Source organism: Anser anser (genome assembly GCF_964211835.1).
Source record: "Anser anser genome assembly, chromosome: 5".
NCBI lineage: Eukaryota > Metazoa > Chordata > Aves > Anseriformes > Anatidae > Anser > Anser anser.
In genome coordinates this window covers 18,451,564-18,475,243 of record NC_139725.1, presented here as the reverse complement: position 1 = coordinate 18,475,243, position 23,680 = coordinate 18,451,564, and the positions used below count along the sequence as shown (strand labels likewise).

Below are 23,680 nucleotides of genomic sequence, written 5' to 3'. Positions count from 1 at the left end.
AAAAAATCTGTTCAAAATGGAAGATATTAACAATTACTGAAAAGCGTAGCTTGAAAAGGTTATTTGAACCATTCTAAAAGAAAAATGTTATCCCTGACAATCACTAAGCTCATACAAATGCTTAGCGAATTATTTAATGATTGGCAATGAAAGCAAGTTGCTTCTGCATTTGGAAGGCTGTCCTTATCCAAATCCAATTAGTCCATAGGAGATGTTCCTTTTCACAGGTAGAAGTCATATTGAACCTGATTATTTTCAATAACATATCCATTAATATATACATTGGCAGATAAGAAGACATATTTAGAAGTTACAGATCCACCTTCTTTCCTATAGCCTTAAGTTTGTATAACACAGGTAGTCTCATTAAGGAAAAGAAATCACTGGGTACAGAATAAGGCCTGTGATGAAGTCCTCAGTATAAGAATGTACATTACATACAAGTTTGTTTCTTTTTCACTTCCTTTATTTTTCAGTCAATATCTGTTTATACTTTGGGAAATACAGGAAATTTCTTCAGGAAGAACTCCTGATTACTCTTGCCTATCTCTACTTTTTCTTTTCTTTTTAATCACTACCATTTATTTCATGTTCTTTCATCTCTTGTTTCTGTGTTCTTACCATTGTAAATGGGAGAAATAGAAAGCCATGGGATTCTGTATACATCTATTTCTCCATTTGGCCTACATCTATTTTTGACATAACTTCACTGCTTCATTGTTTGAAATCCTGTGTAGTGTTCAGCACAATCTTAGAGAGCTCTTGAGTCTCACGCTGAAAAAGGTTCTAAAGAAAATGTGTTAGCTTTTCAGGAATACTAGAACTCTCTGTACAATACTTCAATTTTCCTTCTGTACTGTCCCTTACTGGGCTGTCTCATATCTGCACTGAAGAATTCCTGCCTCATTTTTTTAGGTGTGGGCCTTCTAATATTCTGATATTGGTACTGCCATCCAAATAAACCTGTTTTATTTTATCTACATACACATACATACACACACACACTTATATATATATAAATAACGATTAAAATGCACATACTTCCAAGGGGTATACCCTCCTTAAAAAAATTAAAAATAAAAAAAAAAATGCAATTACAGAAAGTATAGTGATACAGATTTTAATGGACACTGCAATAAGTTAGCACCAAGACACTTAAAATTACGATAATATTGATCAAACAGCAATAGAAAATGCTAGCAAATTACATGATTGTTTCTTTTATGCTAAATTGAATTGAACTTCGTTCAGGTTCTACATCTACCTACCCACAGTTTTTTCTCTCTAATAGTTTAGATCTGCATCTTGTTGCTAAAATGGGAGTGTCTATTAAAAAAAAAAAAATCAGGGGACAACAGAAATGTTGTCCCAGAACACAGTAGAGTCATGAAGACTGAGCTATACTCAAAGTCCAGCACGTACAGCTGACAAGCTGGTGTTAGAAACAAGATAAGATAAGATAAGAAGGAGTTACCAACTCTAGAAAAATTCACAAATGCATCCAATGCCATCAGACAGCAAGACTCAGTTACAGTTTTCCAAATCCCATCTATCCATTGTTGCAGGTTTTAAACAAGAAAAAATGTTTTTTCTAGTTATAATCCAGTTCCAGCAAGAATTAGTTAATACAAATTCTGTAATCTGCACTATGGAGAAGGTCAGACTGAATGATCACACTAAATCTCTTCCAGCTTTAGGATCTGTGACCTATAAAATTGAGCCAGAGATCACTGAACAAATTTCATGTCCCATATAAATTCAAAAGTACTACTTTCTTCTTAGATCCCCTAAACCTAATTCAACATATTCTGGTTTCTGGCTTTGCCTCTGAAGGCACCCTGGGGCGGGATTATGCATCTGATCTAGATGCATGATCTAGCTAGGAAAGATGAGCTCCCAAGGGACGGGTTGCCTGCTTACCACTTCCAGTAGCTCCAATGGAGCTGCAGGGCCTTAGAACAGGATTTGGCCATCAGCTGGAACAATTCAGTTGAACACTTCAGGCCTCAGTGCTGCACTTTAGTGAAAATAGAACTGCAACAGCTGCTTACACAGAGGTGAATTTCACTTGCAGGGAGTAACCGAAAATCATTATCGTAAGTTCTAGTTCAGTTAAAATATTAGTTCAAAATTTCAGCATTCGAGATGTCTGGGGTATTTGCTGTCTGCTTATAATATGACCCTTGATCTGCCTATTTGGCTCAATGGCATTATCCTTTTATGCATTTCACCAGAATTGTTGAGGATAGTATAATCTACTCAATTACTTTATTTATTGTAAAGCAAGAAATTACTCTTACTCATTTCATAACCTGCTCAATATCCAAAAATACATTCTGCTTTGTCTCCAGTCAGAGCAATTATCCCTGGTATACTTGAATCATTTTTCCTACTGATTATGCTTTAAGGCTTTCTTTCTTCTTCTTTTTTTTTTTTTTTCTCCCAGCATAATGCTAGCGACACTATTTGTCTGCTTGTTTTTTAATTCATCAGCTTGCATTAGTTCTTTACACAGGCTACAATTTCGCTTCCCTGAACACTACCTCAGAAGTCTCAAGCCAGCGAAAGCTATTAAAAACAAAATCAAAAAGTAAAGAATAAAAAGAGAGAGGAGTGGAGAAAGGACTATGCATTACGGCATGCTTTAAGGACTTGGGGAGGTAACTGACCCAGCTCCATGATGGAACAGCACACAGGAATATTACAAAAAACAAAAAAAATCAGTGTCCAGCTGGTGGATATAATGGTCCCAGCCTAGAGTGAGCAGAGAAGGTGAGCAGCATTTCTCTTGATCTGGAGCTAGCAGAAGACAAAGACCTATCTAGAAGCCAGGCTAGGAAGAAGTGAGCACTGAGGGACACTTTGGTCCAAACGTGACAAATGGGGCAAGACCCAAAGACATACCAATTGTATCCACACTTCCCTTCCACCTGTCCTCTGCCATCCTCCCAGACATTTCCAGGAGGAAGATGGGGATAAGCCAGCCAGCCTTGCACGACATATACCCACTGCTCAGACCACAAAGCTCTTGCACGAAATGAAAACTATCTCAAGGGCACTGAAGATAGCCTGGGGTTCCTCTGGTAGTTTATTTTTTGCTCAGTTACAAGGCTCGTCTCGTTCAGTCTGTAAAATAAACTCGTAACAGGAGCAGCTGTGGCAATCATTCCCTACCTGGTAGGTGGCAAGAACATGCTACAGACTGGTTTACAGAACCAGACCACATCACTCTACAATCTATAGTACTTATATTAGCAGTTACATGTCAACATTTCTCTCCTTAGTTTCCTGCTCAGAATTTAAAGTAAGCTTTAAGAAATCACAGGCTATGGCCAAGTACTACATGATTTGCAATACTCTGCTCTGCCTACAGTTTCACATCGGATAGTTTAGAAGCTCTGATCTACAAAGCCCATAGAAAAATCAAATGTATGAATATGCACAGAACTACACAATTTCAAAGGCCAAGAAGAACAATCCACTTCTGGAAATTAAGCTTAAAGTTTGAAATAAAACTAAACAGTTACTGCACTATTTTGTGCTAATACATATGCAGAAAAAAAAAATACCTGTGATCAAAGGGAAAAAAAACTACTGTAAGTTTTTCAAGCCCTGGCCTACATTCCAGTATGTAATTACATTAAAAGATAATAATTCCCAGTTTTCCAATTTGTTTGCTACTGCATACCATGACTGAACATATGACATTCTATTCCTTGTAACCCTTTGGAGAAAAACAGATACATAATAGCAACAAATTTATTGCACACCACTCAATATTTATTGGGTTACAACTCATCATAGAAATTGTTAATGTAAAGCTTTTTTTTTTTTTCCTATGGACATGAGAAATAATCATTCATTTCACATAAGTATTTAAAATAAACTGGAAAAGGGAACATAGGATTATGTCAATCTCTCACACAATATGCATTTAAAATGTTGGCAATGTAGATCTCAGTGTCATTGGTATCCTGATTACACTAACATCATCCCTTTTCCGTGTTAAAATGCCTAATAGCATATGAAACAGGTTAATGTTACTCCCATTCAAATGACAAATGCACAAGGCTGTAATACATGCTTGTGTCCCTTTTGCTTCTATTAAGTAACATGAGATAAAAATAGAACTAGTCTCATGCTGCTGACAGTTTTGTGGATTTTTAAGTCTTTTGACTTACTGCCCTTTCTTGTTTCTGCTTTTATCTTTCTCAGTATGATTTCTCCTAACTTGAGAAGTATTCTTCAGACATTTGATTTATGAAAATCAAAATTACGAAAAGGTTCCCAAAACCAAAATAAATAAGTAAACAAGCAGAATATTCATTGGGCTGGCTAGCATTTAATTGGAAAAAAAAATACACTTGCAGCTGAAATAAATAAATTAATTAATAAACCAAGAATGCTGACCTCAATCATTCTGATCTAATTAAAGAAAAGGGGTTAGAAAAGCAGTTTTACCACAAACCCACTAGTATCCTTGTCTTTTAAAAGACCCGTTTTGCTCATTCTACAATAAAATGCATGTTTCTTAAGCTATTTACAGTCAAAATTCCAATAAAATAAATATTTTTAGTCATATTTTACTCATGAAAAATGTTTGATATAAAAGCAATTGCCCTGTGTGGAATATGTATATTTTAAAGGAAAAGCCTCCTATATTAGCAGACTTGCAAAATTAAAGAAAAAAAAAAAAGAAAATCCATGCGAAAGCACAGGCAAACCATCACATACACATATCTCTGCATAATTATAGAGGAATACAGGAACTCTGACTTGAAACCTAGCAACAGTATCCAAGTATTAGTTAGTCTGCTAATCAACTACCAAAACTCACACACCAGCTCAACGTGTTTCATTTTTCAAAAACAAAAAGCAAACAAAAATATAGCAAAAGAATCCTATCGCTTCTAGCATCAGCGCTGCTGAAGGATAAGATGAACAATATAAAACAAACCTTGTTCACTTGAAGAAGAACAACCCATGTCATTTAATCCATCTGAAAATTCATCTCATCACAAAGAACCAAGGCAAAAGACATTTAAAAATAGGCTATCCAAGTCAAAGGATTATCAGCTTGCAACATACTTAATATCTGCATATCTGTACCTAATGAAAGCTTCAATATTACATATATGATTGTTTTTTGTACCTCCATTCTATAGAAGCCATAGTAAATTCTATATAGCAAATGCTTCCTAAATCTGCTGTGCTCATTTACTCACAGACAGCTGCAGGCTGGATGAAAACAATCAGGGATTAACTTCTCTATTCATCACATCTTTTAATCCATTATTTTCTCTTAGTTTGCAATAAATAAATGCATGAAGTTAAATAAATTATAAATGTACTGTAAATAGTAGAAATAAAATTTAAAAAAAAGGAAGTTTAAAAAGGGACATTATTTTTTTTCAGTGGTGTGGTACTGCCATACAGTACATGAGGAGTGTATGTAGTGTCTTCCTGAGTGCAGCAAAGAATAGTCACTTTGCTCTAAGATACTTCTGGGTTCCCAAGACTTTCATAATAAGTGATAATTAGAATAAGTTGCTTTTACATTGTTATTATTCCTTACGAAACTAATTTAGGGGCTTGATTAATTGAAATAATCTGAGAAACCATACTAAGTATTTCATACTGCTTGTAAAGCAAGTTTCTAAGTACCTTATGGTAATAGGTTTTCTTGCTTTATGAAAAATATTATTTTCATTTGTTTCAAATAGGATTACTTTAAAAATGATAGGGCAATTTGTATTCAACTTTGGCATGTCTGTCAAAAAACAACAAAGGGATTCACTGATGTTTAGAACTTCATAAAAGAAATAAATACAATTAAATCTGTATCTATTTTTTAATCTCTTACTGATATCCTTTTTTCCTCTCTTCGGAATCCTTTATTTTTATATATGTTTTGGTCTCGCAAATCAGTACCATCTCCATCAAATAAGACTGATGCAAACATTCCCTGTTAATGACAGCAAGGTGTCCGTTACTGTACTAAGCCACAGGAATTATCCGCAAGGCTTTTTTCTCCATTTGTTTCTGAAAATTGCAGCACCAAGTCAAAAAACGGTTATCTGCACTGAATAGTTTTCATGCCACAGTTTCAACAGACTGCTCACCCAGATACCTAATGTAAAGATTAAGTGGCAGCTGATGGTGGGAAGAGCAGCAAGGTAGGAAAGAAACAACTTGCTGATAGAAGACAGAGCATGTGTGAGAGAACCCACACAATGCTGAGCATTCAGAGGAAAAGGTCAATTTTTTTTAATAGGACAGAATAGCTAACAGATTTCATATTAGTACCATGGCTAAGCGGAAGCAGGTTTATTGAAACTCCAGTTTGCTGGGAGGGACAAGGGCTTAGAGCCAAAGAGGAATATAAGTACTTAAATTACAACACTGTCTGAATGTTTAACTTTCTGTAAATCAGAGTCATGAAAATAATGACCAAGTTTGGATTCTGGGTCTCCCCCTTCTACGGGTCATCCCACATTTTCTCATAAACTTCCTGTGTTAAATCAGTCAAGAGATAGAGGGCTGCACCCACCCGTGGCAAGAATGTGGTGGACATCAGGCTTTCTCCAGACTGAAGGAATGATGGAGAGAGGGAGAAGGGGTGAAGGGAGGGAAGGGTGGAGCGAGAACAATTGCCGCACATGCTCTTCAATCACAGTGCTGGTGCTTAAATCTGTCTCAGTGTACGTCTACCAGCTCTGACCTCTCCTGATAGTTTTGAAACCCTGAATGACTTTATCTGTCTTTAAACACCCTCAGCTTAGCCAACTGAGTGGTCTCTATAGCACAATTTTATGTAGCTGAAAACTTTCCTGGCAAAATGTCCTCTCTCCACATTTACTGGATATTCCTTGGACAACTCAGGTTGCCAATGGCACATACATACTCTGTTCTGGATACAACCATTATTTCATTTGCTTCTATAAAAGGAAAATGGACATAATTCATCTCTCTGACTAAAAGTATACGCTCATATTGGCCCTAGGTAGATACTTTAATCTGGCAAGATCTGAGTGATAGAAACAGCCATTACACACCTTAGAACATCCCCCTCTTTCAGTCAGATGTCACATTACTTTAGTAACATGGGTCATCATTTTTGCCTTTTATGACTCTAAAATAGATATTATTACAGTTTCTTCTTTTTACAGTATAGAGTCAAGTCTTACAATTATCATATAAACAGAAAAGCTTATTTTATATTTGCCTGTTTGTTCATAATTTCAACATATTTGTCTAATATAAGTGCTTCATAATTAAATAAAAAGGAAGGGCAATCTCCGTAGGAATTGATCTGTATCTGAGATTTTTAATTTTTAGAGGGGCAAAGATTTAGTAGTTCTGCTGTAAATTAGTATTTTCTACTGCTAGAGGATACCCTGGTCGTTTTTTACTAGAGCTGCTTCTCTATGATCTTCAACAATGAGGACAGACTTAGCACTACATTTTGGCACAGATTCAGGCCAGGAAAAAAAGGGGGAAAAAAAGAAAGGAGAAAAAAAAAAGTCTCCCTTTAAGACATGCAGTTCAGCCACTTCTTGAGGCTGAACAATCCTAGACTTTGTGTATGGCTTAAAATAGTATCCTACTCTAAAAGCCAATGAAATATAATTGTCAGACAAAGGTGGAATAGATAACGAGTGATAGACCCAGTACTTAAGCATGCAAATGTATTTATGTAGAGCTCTTATGGACTAGTGCATTGAGATGTAGTGCTCCTGCTGCTGGCACGCTGCAGCCTCATCCCATTACTGCATAGGCAGCAGTCTCCTCCTCCTGTGGAAAGGCTGAGCTATGATCTCTGCCACTGAACAAAGCAGCTCATTCACAGCAATGCATGGCACAGGACCATGAATCATAAGCATTACATTACTGCTGTTAGATCCTTATAATTGCAGTTTTGGCAACAACACTTGAAACAGCTTTGTGACTACTGACAAACTGGAAGACACCCACATAATACCTTCTGCATTGAAAGTACAAGTGACTTCCTACTGCAATAGCTTGGGACAACAAAATTATCTAAGAATAATGTTAATTAGCTCATGTCAAAACAGATGGACACTGATAATGTAGTTCCTCACTGTGTAAGATTAGAGATTTCAAGCAAATATCATTTTCTAAATTTCAGATACTTCAGTTTGAGAAATGTAAAAACTTGTTTCTGTCAACAGATAAAAAAATAACTGTTCTTGAAACTACTAAGTTAAGTCCAGTTTCCAGCTACTCTAGCCAGTTAAAATTTTCCCATCCTCGAGATGACACACTTAGGAAAGCAGGTAGATTCATTCTGAAAAAAATATTATTGTTATTTCTATTACTTTGTTGCATAATAGGCTTCCATTTTAAAAGTATCTATAGCTAAAGATACTGTATGACGATCACTAAAAGTCAAAATATTAGGTTAGAAATCTTCCAAGAGCAATGTGGACATTCTTTCCAATACATCACCAACCCCTCTGCCAACAAATGCTTTTGTGAATAATCACAAATATCATCAACAATCTTACTATTAAATGATTGAACACCACATCATCTACCATCTAAAACTTCCATAGGAAAAGGGGACACACACAAAGTTGTATATATTCCAAAGAATTTCCCAAAGTTGTAGCTTATTGATTATTAAATAGGTCTAAAATAATAATGAGGCTTTATGAACTCATTTAATATCAAAATTCAATACCTAACCAAAAATACACCTTCTGAAAGTGTATTTCATGAAAAATGGAAGCTTTAGGATACTTCTCTAGCTCTTTGCTATTTCTTGCCACTCTGTTGCCTCTGTGCTCTAAGAAGGTGCATTAATCAAAAGTTGTATGTTGGAATACATCCAAAACTACAGGAATATAGCAGATAACCAAACTGGTAAGGTAAGTAAAAGTCAAGTTTTTGAAGTTGAAGTGCTGAACATAGTTTTGCACATTCTTCATTATGCTAGCTATCAGGTTTTCTGCTCAGGATATTGTTGTTTGATTCATTTATTTTTTATTTGGGAAACATTCAAGAAATAGATATTTTGATGCATTCAGTTCTGCCTAAAGCAAAAGTCATGTGGTTATCATTTCTTTCCTGAACTAAGTCTCATCCATCTACTTTTTAACTAAATTCCAATTTCTCTCATACATTAACACAACTTGGACATGGCACCGGTCAGGGGGAAGGAGAAGCAGTATAAAACTGAACAGTCAGAGAGGAATGACTTCAGCATGAATATGGCTTTATGTAATCCGACTTAGAGGCTACAGTCAATAAGTGTACTGTGAGCATTACTTACATTTTACAGTTACTTATGCCAAAAGTGTACACATAGTTAACACCAGCAAGTCATTCCTTCACTAGACTTTTTTTTTTCCTTGTACATAACTATTTTTAAGAGAAAGAATGCACTTAGAAAAACAAGATGCAATAGTTTGCATTGTCTATGTGCAGCACTTTTTCTGCACTGGCTGTACGGGCAAGCCAAAGAACCAAGAACTAGCACAGCAGAAATAATGGGGACCATTTGAATCTAAGCAATCTTTTCCTTTCACTTCAAGATCATCAAAAAGTTTTTAAAATCATTAGCCATATGTAAATATAAACACAAAGATTCTTACCATATTAGGAATAGCTGGTTCATTTCTAAATTAAATGTTTACATCAGACTATTTGTAAATACAGAAGGAAGACATCTTATATGGAAAGGAACTACCCCACTATGTCAGGTAAAAATCTTACAAACTCACTATGAACTGCAGAAACATAACTTTTATGCAAAACTTTTATGCAATTTCTTCAGTTCTCTCAAAGCATACTGCAAAGACTTAAAAGTATCACAATGCTACTAGAATTCACATTATTGTGCCAAATTTTAAACTATGTCCCTGCAGAGCATGTGGAACTAGGCAGGGAAAGAGAAGAAAGACCTTAATCTAGAACAGTTCTTTCACAGTCCTATGTTGTATGTGAGCTGACCTAGTTTTCCACATAAATTAAACACTAACAAGTCTTAGACATACATCATCGAGTTAAATCGGTGCAGACAACTATATAGACCCTCCTACTTCACAATGAACGCCTTTTTTAGAGCAACTTCAGGATGTTCCTATAGAGTTTTATTTGACTTCAGTTAAAGGATTTAAATTTATTTTAATGAAACTGGGTTAGAAATCGCTTTTTTGAAATCTTTGTTTTAATGGCAAAACACAGTATGTAAAAAGTTCTTTAAATAACCTTAAGGTTTTTTTTGTTGTTGTTGTTGTTAATAGACCTGAATGCCTGTCATTTGGAACTGCTCTAGACTTAATCCAGTCTCACACACCACCCTCACTAAGGGGAAAAGATTTTATAGATAGTAGTTTCTGCCATATATCTCTTCAATTCCAGAGAAGCATCTTAATCTTCTTCTGACCAATTATTTGTACTCAAGAGCTTCTCTGGGACCATGCAAAAGTTCAAAACAGCTTGCAGGAGCCAATTTAGCTCTGCTTCATATGGACACATGTATTTAATCTGTTAGAAAGTGGCTAATTCATACTCATGAAACATCTATGACTTGCATTATTTCAAATTAATATCAAAATTACTTTTTTTTCAGAGCATATTTTGAAAATATTTAATCTTTTTCTCCTGCCTGCGTTTTTTTAAGGAAAAATTACTTCTAAAATCTTCCTGAAACAATACCGTCACTAGCCCTGTAATCATATCGCACATTGAATGATATTAACTTCTTTATAAAATCTTGGTTTTAAAATGTATAACATTTTCAGTGTTTTCAAATATTTTGCTTACCAATATCAGCTTCCCTGTGGTTCTTGATATATTCAGCGAGCTCAAAATTTCCCGCTATTATAGCCACCTGAAGGATTGCAAAATAGTTACCATTAATATATTGTCATAATTTAAGTAGAAAAATATGTATGTTACATTATTTACAAACAACACACATATATTTTCATTTTGCAGAATGGAGTAACTGTTTGCTTCTTGGACATTTCCACTTCCATTCTGCTACTACTGTACACAATGCATTTCTGAAGCAATGCTAAGAAATGATATCACAACCTACCAAAAGCAGCATGACATGTCCAGTTACCCATTTGCTAAGGCTTCTTTGCTCATGGAAGTCTCAGGTGACCGCTAGAAGAGCTATGGAGCTTTTCATGTTGTGGTAGTCAAAATCAGCAGTGCACATTAAATACAGCATTTCCAGCGCTTTCAGCACTATACTGGTGTGTGGAGAATTGCCCAATGGCAGGCTCTGATATGTTTAAGATATATTTTTTTCCTTTAATTGCTTCTGCCTTGCTCCTTACCTGAACAATGAAGCAGGAGCTGCAGTGCAATGTACATGGGATAATCAGGAAGGAAATACCAAAAACTACAAGTAGACAGGTATCACCAAGACAGCAAAGATGACTACAAAGGAGAAACTGCAAAAGTTTATGCATATATATAGAATTTAAAGTATTTTAATAACTACACTTCTAAAATAATCTTTTTCTTTTTCATGTATTTCCTGACCACCACAGATGTGTAACTGTCTATTCCAAGTTCTCATATAAATGAACTCAAAAAGAGAAACATCTCCAGTGGATATGATGAGGAAGGTGATTTGCTTATACTCTTGCTATCTCCTCCTTTTTTCTCCTCCTTGTCCTATTTTGCCCTGGATATTCAGCAATTCCTTTTTCTGCATCCATTTTGCAGCTTTCTTTCCACCCAGTGTCACTGTGGCTTTCCTAATGTTGGTAACAGGGATAAGCTGTGCTCACCTTTCCCACTGGAGCTTCTGCATAAATAGGGTGCAGGCAAAAAGCAAAAACAAATGAAAAAAAAAAAAAGGCAAAAAACCAAAAACACCTTATTTAAGGACTCCCCTGGATATAGGGCTACTGTCAATCATGAGAAATGATAGAAAATCTCAGGAAAATTCTGAACTCATTACCAAGAAAGATTATCTGCTCATCTGAACCACTCCACAAATCTCGGGGATGAAGAATAATAAAAAGGAAGAAATGTTCCTAGGGAGCTGTATGAGGTACAGTTAACATCAGTAATATTTTTTAATATAAGTTTATTTTTGCTCTCACTGAAGCAAATTTCTTTGAAGGGCCAATTCTATTTACTATTAACTGAAACAAAATAATATCAAAGTCCTCAAAAATGAAGACTATATACAAGCAACAAGATACAGACAGAAAATATTGACTATTATGTATGTAAGAGTTTACAAATCTGCTTTAAATGGTAGACTTGGTCATGTTCAGTACATCTATTTCATTTAAAATAAAAATACTTCCACATATTTTCTTTGCTTTTTCTTCTGCACTGATTATTTACAGTATGCCTCATTGTGCCATTAGTGCATCTTGTGCAGGCCTCAGAGTGGATTTACATATATCCTACTGCAGTGTTGGAACAGGTCTCATCAAAATGCAGTCTATTGACTATTAGCTATTGACTATGCAGTCTAATGACTATTAGCTGCAGGAATGGGTAACTCAGAAAAGTGAACTCACTGCAAAACTTAAAAATAGATGGGGATTGATGACAGTCAGATTATTATGTTATTCTCCATTTTACAGTCCTTCTGGTGAGCTCATTTTAAAGCATTTCTTTAGATCTGGAACTCCCATTGTATGGGAGTCCTTATGACTGAAGCCATCACACATGAAACCTTTCTGTACGCAGTTCTAGAAATCTTTGCAAAAGGACACAGATCCAAATAAATGTTTTCACATACAGTGGAGTAATCTCTGATTTATCTCTTGGTCCTAAGCAAGCAGAAGTTGGTTTAAGGAGAGACAGGCTGATTTAGTTCAGATTGTAAAGTCTACTGGCTAGTAAAGTACAAGCAAGCCTTCAAAAAATTACCGTGTTTTAAGAATAATACAGTATCAGAATGATTTTCTATTTAAATTTTTTTAAGCTTTACTTGGTATCAGTTGAATATAGAATTTATTATGTTTATGTCCTGAATCCAAGGTGTGTGATCCCCCACTCTCACACCCCCAGCCCCCCCTTCATATTACTACTTTTAGGTTCTGCTGTTTTTCTTTGTGAATTGTTTATTTCATTACAAAATTCTCTCCAGCATAAAGGGTAAATATAGCAATTAAGTTTGTTTCTCATTTCAAGGGTATGTATGATAGCACAAACTCTATTCCATATTTATACAGCTCCTAGCAGTTATACTTAATAGGTATATACTTGTGTTTTAAAATAATCTTCAGTAGACAGCTATGAGTGCAGCATGTGCAATATAATAATTTTCATGTTTTAAATAATTGACCCACATACAATACCACCACACTTACTAGTGATAATCATGTAATTATTTTCTGATTACAATATTAAAAGCAATGAAATGTTTTGCTTTGGGCACTTCTCAGCTGTGTTACATCTAATGATGGAGTCTTGCAAGCAAAATGCATTAGTATGAATCAATAATGCTGGTTCTAATCAATCCCACTTCTGTTTCAAGACTGCAGTTGACTCAGATGTATCATAAGATTTCTGCATGACATAATATCTGCAAAGATCAGGGAGGTCAGACAGAGTTAGATTGATATGGTGGAGCATTGCCAGCTCATCACCAATAGCGATAATTATCCATCTGAAAATTAGTACTTTAACCATGAGTCAGAACACCTTTATTCCAGGAACTACTCATGAAAAAAAATCTGCTTCTCAGCATGGATAATGTATCAGAATCTGGCCCCCAGCCTTCGCTGCCCAGCTTCTAAAGTGTAACTCAGGATTCTCCTTGGCCAATGGCATTATGTAAGTAACAATAAAGTTGTTCAAAAACACCTGTTTAACCTCACATTCTGCAGCCTGCCACATAAAAGTAACATTTGTGTATACACAAGAGGTTTCTTTACATTTTAAGCAAGCAATAGTACTTTTCGTCAGCATACAAAATTCAGGCAGGGAATTGAGCAGTGACAGGCAGCTTGCTAGACAGCCACCATGTTACTCAAATGAAAGAATTTTTGATACAGAGAAGATTTTAAAACTCAAGTATAAACATGCTGTTCAAGTGATAATCACATTTTATTGCTTGAAAAAAAGATAGTACCAGATAGCTGACAGACAGCTTGACAGAGAATTGTTTCTGAATCAAGCACTAGATTCAGCAAGCTCAAGGTATCATCTCTTTCAATTCAATTTATTTCAATTCAGTAAAAACACGATGTAAAATTCTAACAGCAAAAATGAAGGCAAGTATGTTAAGATCTAAAGAAAGCAAGAAAAAGTAAAAAAGTACAAATATTTCTTGGCATAATGTCAATGTACTTCACTTGAATTTGATGGGTAAAGAGTGTGGGAGAAAGTGACGTCAGTGAAAAATCTGAAAGATACAAAATTATATTCATTCAATTTTTACAGTTGCAAACTATAAACACACCAGCCAACACCTGTTTCCTACCAAAATTTGTCTTGAACCAAAGTTCTATAGTTTGTTCAGACAAACCCGTTAATGTGAATTCATTAGGACAAGTGAATAGTCTCCGCAAGATTAAAGCAAAGGGCTTCAGCCAGTTCAAATTTAATCCAAATTAGAGTGGTGCAATATCTTTTGATGAAGACAAAAACTAGAGTGAAAAGTAATTGGAAATCTGTAATGGTACTGAATTGCATTGTACTTTAGAACAAAAATACTAATGTAACTTTACAAAAAATAATGGAGTCTGGTACTCTACACACTTGATAATTTACGTGTTTTCAGATAGCCTTATTTTGCTTGCAAGGATGTTCTGCAGTCAAGTGCTAGATTTCTACTTGGCAAGTAATGGCAGGGAAGAAGGTTTTGTTTGTTTTTTGAGGGTCACAAAACTTCTCTTCTTGGCAGTGAAAAGGCAGCACAAGCAGCAAAACTACTGAGAAAGTTTCTTCCAGTTCCAGTAGGAATTGGATTGCAGTCATCAAAATGCATCACATGCATGTTTCCAGACATGAAATATTACCATGAAAGTCTGGAGCTAGCACTTTATAACTAGAGGCTATCTACAGGTTCAGTTATGCTGAAGCTTCAAAAATTGCAGCTTTTTAAAAACAGCATATACAGCAGTCTTACGATATTTCAGGTTCATGTCCTTAGTAAAACTATCCTGCAAAACTTGATAAAGCCTGGTTACTGCATTTTCTCAAAAAGTCACTCTTCTACAATTTTCACTAAAACCTGTATTTTTTGCCCTATTTTTAAAGCGTATATTTACTTTGCATTGGCTCCAGAATCAGAAAGGCTGCACCTGCAGCATCCCAGCATGGTGTCAGTCAAAGTCCAGCTAAAAAGCACGACTAAGTAGTTCAAGTGCAGTGCTTTCAGATCCAAAGTAGGATCTTTATCTGCTGCACTGACATTTGGTTGGGATCTCTGCCACATACTCAGCTGTACAACAGATATAACAGAAACTCTCTTGGTTTTCATATCATCAGAGGCAATCTTATATGAAAGACAGTAACCAGTGAACCATTTATCAGCTCCCTCCCCTCCAAGTTTAACCTACCACACTAAGAATGTTGATACAGACACCTAATTATTTTCTAACTACATTTGATTACGTACATGGCTAACCTGAATAAACGCATACCCTTACAACAGGGAAGTGAGCAGAAACTAACACTAAGCCTGAAGACCTATCAGAGCAGGAGGTAACTCACAAAATAAAGTAGGGCAAACCCATGCAGATAGAATGGCAGTATCATCTCCTACTTCCATGACGCCCTGTCTTCATAATGTCACCGTAACAAAATGTTAATGGAGTCACCGAAACAGGTCATAGCAGAGTTGCACTCAGACGGCTGTGAAGCACCAGGCCATGGGGTTCATGACCCCCTGGGCAAGGCAGCCAAGCGCAGCTGAGAGCCGGCTGTTACTGTCAGGGGGTATGCAGAGCAGAGCGTGACCAGCAGCTGTATGTTTACACTGATATTTGCTTTGCCTTGGGAGAAGCAAAGCTTGTTACAGTACCCCATCATCTCTCTGTCTCACAAACAGATGTTTCTTTTCAAACCCAACCGGTTACAGTGGCTTACTGTTTGTCATGCCAGGCAATCCCAGATGCTCTGTCACCAATTCAGTGAAGACGGGGATGATTTTAATCCACCCGTGGCTAGTTGCTATGGATGGTAACTAAGTGGCAGCTCAGTGAAGCAGAAACTTGAATGAATGAAGTAACTGCAATGTTTAGGCTGGGCTAGGGGACCAGGCAGAGGACAAGGGCACTCTGCAACTGCTGCTCCACACAAGAACCACGCAACTGGACAAGGAGCAAAAGACTAACTGGTGAGGCACCGTTAGAAGGGTACGTCTTTCTCCTGGCACAGCATTATTCTCATCTTATGGTTTTCTGGTATTTACAGTGAGGAACGTTCCCTCTGGATACATGCAGTTTTTAGGTTGGCTTTCAGAAGTCAAGATTAAAGATTCGAGGCATATTGTTAATTCTCCTTTCTTGAATCATTTTCCCCAAAGAAATCTTGGGGAATTAAGGCAAATAAGACTGCTTTGTGTATACATTGGAGACTGACAGATGCCCAGTGACAGGTTTTAGCAGGAGAAAGATTCATGAATGTTTTCAGACACTGGACTAGATAGAAGTAGCAGTACTGTCTCACAGAAGTTTCTCTTTTCAGCCTTGTAAGTGCAGTTGTCAATATATCAATTACTTACCCTCAAGCATTTAGATTTTTCGAATTGTGGTTAATGCAGTGTTTATTCCTTTCGGGAAATTGGAAATTACATATACACTTTACCTGTCACTAACCTTTCACAATTGATTTTTTCTGCTCTTGAAATGTATCACAGGTAGAGATTATATTAAATTAGCGTAAGATCTTTGTAGCCTCTTAGCAAATATGATTTTAGAGCTTTATAGGTTAGTCCCTGGAAGGCAAGTGCCGTGATTAAATTACATTATTACTGTTTGGAACAAACTGCTCCTCACAATAAGAAAAAAAAAAAAAAAGGAAGGAAAAAAAGAAACTGAAGTTGTCCCCTCTTAAGCCCAGCCAATGAACTTTGACAAACTTTCTACATGGAAGTAAGGACTGCATCTCATGGTTCATTAACGTTTCACTGACAATCAAGGCTGCTGAACTTCCTTCTGCACATGCTTAAATTTCAGACCAGGCAAGACATAAAGTTTTAAAGTGCTCTGCCTAAATGGAGAACGGAGGAAGCTGTTTGGGCTGCAGCTGCAAATCACAATAAGCAGTTCACGATGAAACAGCCAGCATGCCCCACCTGATTTTTCTCCCCCTTCTCTTTTTTTCCAGACAATTTCACTTTTCTGATGAAAGTACATTTCATTATTCTTGCCTTCAGGGCTGATGTTTCACCCTTGCATTGTCTCTGCTATCCAGCAGTGCTTGTGAAATGATGGTCTTTCAAGCAAGCTTGAAATAGCAATGAGCTCAGGTATGGTACTATACAATAAAGGAGATAGTTGTATCCCAGGACAAAAAGTGACTTTACCCAGTCTCAGGCAAGCAGGGAAAACAGATGCAACATACAGGTTTCTCTGAGGTGTTATCTACACTGCGTTGTTCCTATGCCCAGGAAGAACTGGAAGGAAAAGATGATCGAACCCTGCAACCCTGATAGAATCTTATGGACCGTGACCATAAGATTCTCCAGAAAATGGTTTCCACTCAAGTCATAGACTTATAAAATTATAATTTATTTAATATACCACTAAGCACTACAGTATGGTAAAAATAGAAGAAGAAACTCCATTCAGACAGCCATCACCATTATGCAATAGGATTCACAATCAGTGGAGACAGGTGAGAAATTATCACAAGGAAGGAACAGTTGGGATCACTTTCTTAACAAAGAGGCTGCCCGAATAGCTCTTCCACGTGTCTTAATTGTGACATGATTTCTTAATATTAAAAATATCAGAAATGTTGTAATTTTTGATGAGCATAAATTTCCAGATTAAAAAACAAAAACAAAAAAAATGCCAACAACTCGCTCAGTAGTTGAAATATCAAATAAGGTGTAATAATCCAACAGCATGACGATCTCTAAACCATTCTGTTATAATCATAATCTTTGGACACAGACACCTTTATAATTTGATATGAAAATATAATGGTACTTACTGTGGGGCAATGAAAAAGCAATGTAGTTCAACATTATTCTATCATGTCCACCTGAAAGAAAAGCCCTCCCCAATAAAACTAAGAGGCAAAGGCTTTTCAGAGTCTAAAGCCACTTTGAAATCTGTCACTGTGCACCATCAAGTATGCAGTATTCATCCACAAGGATGTTAGAAAGTTAAATTTAGGTTAAGTGCGATGCCCTTACTCTCATGTATGAGTGTGTATGTCCAGGCTGCACGTAGCACAATGAGGTTATATTCCTGATAAACAGAGACACAAAAATCATATAGCACCCACTGCAGACTCAGAAAAAATCTTAAATTGATATGCGTTAGTTGCTCTCATATATGAGCAGCATGTAGATTTTAAAACTCTCTACAGTGGTACAGATGGAGTTTGGTTTGGAAAAGCATGAAGCAATCTGCGTTCTCAATTTCTTTTCCATAGGTGTGGGAGAAAAATGTACTTATCAAGTATTACTGGTTTCTTGCCCAATTTCAGAGAGCTTTTAAAAATAATTGAATAATAAATTCTATAAATATAAAAACATATTTAAAACTAATTTTCCTTTGGAAACAGATTTTCAAGTAATATCTTAGCAAAATATAACAGTTTTAGTTATTTTCAATTAAAGACATTAAGAATTCAATAAAGCAAAAATTGTATTTTCTGAACCAGTTGGAAAATTCTATGCAGTTACAATAACCATATAGTCTCATATACAAATGCTGAATAATCATGAATTCTGCATTTTCCATTCCAAAAGCAAAGGGAAAAGCAGCATCCTACATTTTGCAGTAGTATAGATTACAGTTGATTTTTGAGTTTGAGGCTATAATATTTTAAAATAAAACTTTTTTTTTAGTTCATCTTTTTATACAATAAAACCAAATGCTTTATTAATATACTATTAATATCACTATTTCACGTTCTTTTTCTAATACCTCTCTTGAATACATATAAAATGGATGATAAGAAACACAACCTCAAAAATATATATGCTTACACTATGGAGACATTTTTTTCATTTACACTCCAAAAGTTTTCATTAAAAGTAATCAGTTTTGAAGTTGAGATATAATACATATAATTAGAAATATGTCAGAAGCACATCTGAGAATTTTACAATTGTGTAATATTTTGTATAGATAAGGTAATAATATTTTTCTGAGAATATATGAGATGTAAAAGGTTTTACTCGAATTGAGAAAGTTTTAAAATATTGGAATTTGAAGTTTTATTTTAGATATAATACTGTTTTCAAGTTTCAGTAAAACTCATTGAAATAAGATGTGTAAGATATACGTAGAATAAGCAAAGCAGAAAAAAATTAATATTATTTTCTTTAAATAGTAGTCAGTAAAGATTTATGTTAAGTGCAGGAATAACCTACATCTCTGCCAGAACAATAAAAAGCTGGCAGTTTTTCTAAAATTACTCTATAGTAATGTTATTAAAGAATATGAGTAAAAAAAATTGTACTCAGCATTTTCATACATGCTTTTTTCCTGGACAGAAAATAATTCTTAACTGTTGTAATTATATAATGTAATACAAGACCAATATTTTCCATTTTGAAAGGAACTAACTTTGTATATTAATGTATCTCTTGTCCAGTAGATGGCAAAATATCAGCAAGTCACCTTCAATTTTCTTGAAATTTGCTTAATTTAAGCCCCAAAGTACAGTATATTTTTTTCTTTTTCCTTCTAGTTGCTGCTTTCTATTTCATTGGATAGCAGGATTAGCTTTACCTTTTGGATGTTTTCTGTATATTATCTGCTTGAAAGACAATTTCATCTTCATCAGCTCTTGATACAACAAAGCACAATAATGTTACTATCCTTTAAATAGTCCTTTGAAGACAGTTTCTTCACCACTGAAATTTTTTTCTCCAAAAGCATGCTGCCGCTACTGTTCCCAAATTTGCCAGCACATGTTAGCATACTGTGTACAAAAATCTCTTAGCAACAATATCTTAGTGTCTAACATTTTCCTTCTTCCAACTATGATTCATGGAGCCATCTGTAGTCAGATATTGACATGCAGTATCTTAAAATAGATACCTTGCATTTGCTCAACAACTAGTTTTAGCAGCTGAAAATATAAATTATGGGAAAGGGCCAATATTTCTTTGAGGCTCTTCATCATTCCCTTGATCATTTTAGCACTGTTTAAACAAAGATTTGCCACGATCACATCGCCTCAGTATTAAGGTCACAGCATTGTGCTTTCCAAAGCGCAGCAGCATGAAGTTCTGCTGCGCTGGGTGCAGTCCTTTACATACGCCCTCAAAGCTCTCTCTGTAGCAGTCTGGGTGAGAGCCACCTGGTGACCTGACTCGGTTAATATTAATCAAAGACAAGACTTTAAAACTGTAAAGTACTGCTACATTAAGATCTAAGCTTTTTTTTTTTTTTTTTTTTAACACCCTTGGAACCTAAGCCTCATGGAAAATGTCCCACAACAGGTGGAAAAAGCTCAGCATCTCACTGGGCAATAACAAAAAACTTTTGCAGCATCAGTACTGTAGGGAATGCAAAGATATCCTGAACCTCACTAAGGGAATGCAATAAAAATTACAACCATAGCTTCTCGAGCAGTGTTTTTGCTTCCTAAAACTCTTAGAAAGTTGTTTGGTTTTGGTTTTGGTTTTTTTTTTTTAGAAGGGAAAGCATCTTGTTTTCAGCTACAGCAAATTGCAAGAACTATCTATCAGTAGCTAAAGATTTTGCAGTTATTTGTTGCAATGCAGTGTGCAATTTCATATAACTTAAAATAATTGCATGGTGCTAAAATCAAGTAATGTTAATTAAATGAAATTATATTAAGTGGAATATATCATATAGAAAGAGTTGATAGTATGGTTTTGAGAAAAAATCTTGAGCAAAATGTGAGGAATACAATTCCATGCCAGGGAAATGAAACAGTATTAACAACTTCAAGGAACTAGGATTTTACCATAAAGATTTTTGTGTAATTGAAATTTAAAAAACAATCAAATATTCAGTTATACAACAATGGGCATCCAAATACATATGTACTTAGCTGGGTATTATCAAAAAAGTCCACTGCAAGCATAACACTATCAGTACGTTTTCATTGCTAAAGTTCTGGGTTTGCTTGCAGATTTTACAGTCCCTCTGGGTCTTTGGTAATACACTCAGTAGCCATGAAACACTGCCAGAGTTGACAAGCACAGTGATTTCAAGTCAAAATTAAAAGAAGGCTATTACACTAACCAACCTTACTTTGGTCTTTCTTTGTCCTGCAGTGCTGTCTTAGCCAGGGCTCTATACTGGCTGGATACCTAAAGTGCCTTTAGGCAGCCAAGCTCATTTTCAAGTAATCTTAATATGATTTAAAAAGTAGAATGTGTATTTTACTGTACACTGTCCTTTCATGAAGATACACAGCCATGTTCTTAAAACTTAACTGCTCTTACTCATGAATAAGCCATGCCTGAATACCCTCAGATTAAGCTAAGCTTGCATGGACAGCAAGATAAAAAATGTAAGTCCTTTCCTCACAACTTACAGGCAAATCACTTCTAAATTATCTCACTCTCTCAGCTTTGAAACGCAAACTTAACTCCTATGACAAAAGGATCCCGTGTTATGCAAGAACTAGCTTGCCAGGAAGTGTTGAACTGAATACACGGGCAAGTCAACTAAAGTTACCATGAAACATGTCAGGCAGCAAAAACGAACGTGCTGGTGAATTCATCCCAGGCACAACTTCCCTGCTTCACATCACTCTTTTACTACCTTCTATTTCCTTAGATGAGAAATAACTAATATTTTTAGGTTACCCTGCTTTATACAGATTGTGGTAAGCCTCTTCCTCAGTCACTACACGTATTAGGAAATTTAATGTTTATTTCTATACTAAAAGTAGGAAAAAATTACATCTTTTTTTCTGCTTCTCTGCTAAAAAGCCATCCATCAAGTTGTTCTCAAGGAAGATGCACTTTTCTAAGCTTGTGTTTTAATAATTAATATGAGAAGGAAAAAGCAGACAGTATGATACACACGTTTACAATTACAGACTCATTCCATGTGAAAATCTAGCTCAGGCGGGAAAGAGCCATCAGAAGCCAGTTATTGCATAATCCCCATTACTACTACATGGGTGAGCAGCAATTCCAAATAAGTATTTATTAAAAGCAGATAAAGCCAGGTTGCAGCATCAGATGAATTAGATAAGGCACAGACAGCAATAAAATTGACTTAATTTTCTTTTTTTTTTAATATGTTAAATCAGAAAGCCATGAAATGCAATCTTCTTCTGCAGAAGCTTTTTAGAAAAAGACTGAGAAAGTATGCTGTGTGCTGGATTTTGCTTTCCCTGAAATCACAGTAAACATTGGGTTATGTAAAAAATGCAGCTGAAGTGTGGACAGGTGTGCCCTGCTGTAGGGTGCAAGCTTTCACCTCTGAACGCAGGCCTGCCTCATAGAAAAGGCAAAATTAGTGGTTACTTCCCAAAATACTTTCAGAAAAAAATGTCTTCCTACTCAGAGTAGGCAAGAGATACTGCTAACTATTTCACAGTGAAAACTGCTTATGAGATTCAGTTCTGCAAACAGCGCTGTTTAATATCACAGTGTTGTTTAAACTGCTACCCAAATGGGCAAAAACGCTTTTTGAAAGCCCTTAGGACAAAATGCACTGAGCTAATAAAATACATTGATTATTTTATCTAATACATTTGGTGGATTCATTCCAAACTCAATGGGTTATCCAGAACAAAACCTCTGGAAACAGTAGCCTAGTAAAAGCCAGTGCTGATGGGAACAGACATGGGACTGCAGCGTATGCCAACTGCTCATCACGAGCACTGTCTTCAAAATGGCAGTGCAACAAGATGCACAGGTTGTCCTAAAGCCACAGACCCTTCCTTTTTACAAGCAGCAAGGACTCACTCGAATATTACCAGAAATTAACGCTGAATAGCCTGTATATTCCTGCAAAAGCAAGAGATCACGCCAGCACATTACCTGTCCATCAGTCATAACCATTAATCGGTATTTTAAGGCCTGATGTGCTCGTGATCTCAGTCAAGAGCTGTGCTCAGCTGGGTGGATACAAAACAAAAAGATCATCATTGCCCTGAAATGCAAGCTAAGTTGTGACAATCCATTCGGATACAAGCACACGGGAGAACAGCAGGACACGGCTGGGCATCCTGGCAGAAGTAGCCTCGGCCCAAGAGGTGGAGAAATTTCTCTGAAATATCTAGTTCATTAGCATCAACTAATTCAATCAGTGTCACTAGGGCTTTTACATATAGATTATAGTGGCACACAAAATCTAATAATGTACTAGGTATTTAATAGAGAAACTGAATAGTATTAACATCTCAAAATAACACCATGTAACAGCAGTAAGAAAATTTTAAATGCAGTAGATTAGTGCTAGCACGCTTATCTATAGTTTGTGAAACAAATTTCCCATACAATTTATCCTTCTTTATACCACACATATTGGTCCCGGAATCAAGACATCATAAAAGAACCACAACTCTCATTTTTCCCACAGTTAAATCTAGAGCAGAGCCTGAT

The 23,680-nt window shown here is 35.9% G+C and overlaps 1 protein-coding gene across 8 annotated transcripts in view; it reads right to left on the bottom strand.

Moving 5' to 3' along the window:
• The window catches only part of SHANK2 (SH3 and multiple ankyrin repeat domains 2), a 352,030-nt gene that overhangs the window by 259,454 nt on the left and 68,896 nt on the right, over nt 1–23,680 (bottom strand). For all 8 annotated transcript variants that reach the window (XM_083838465.1, XM_083838461.1, XM_083838466.1 and 5 more), the window contains one exon: nt 10,792–10,858. In XM_083838465.1, coding sequence (XP_083694591.1) covers nt 10,792–10,858 — 67 coding nt within the window. The remainder of the gene's footprint in view (nt 1–10,791; nt 10,859–23,680) is intronic.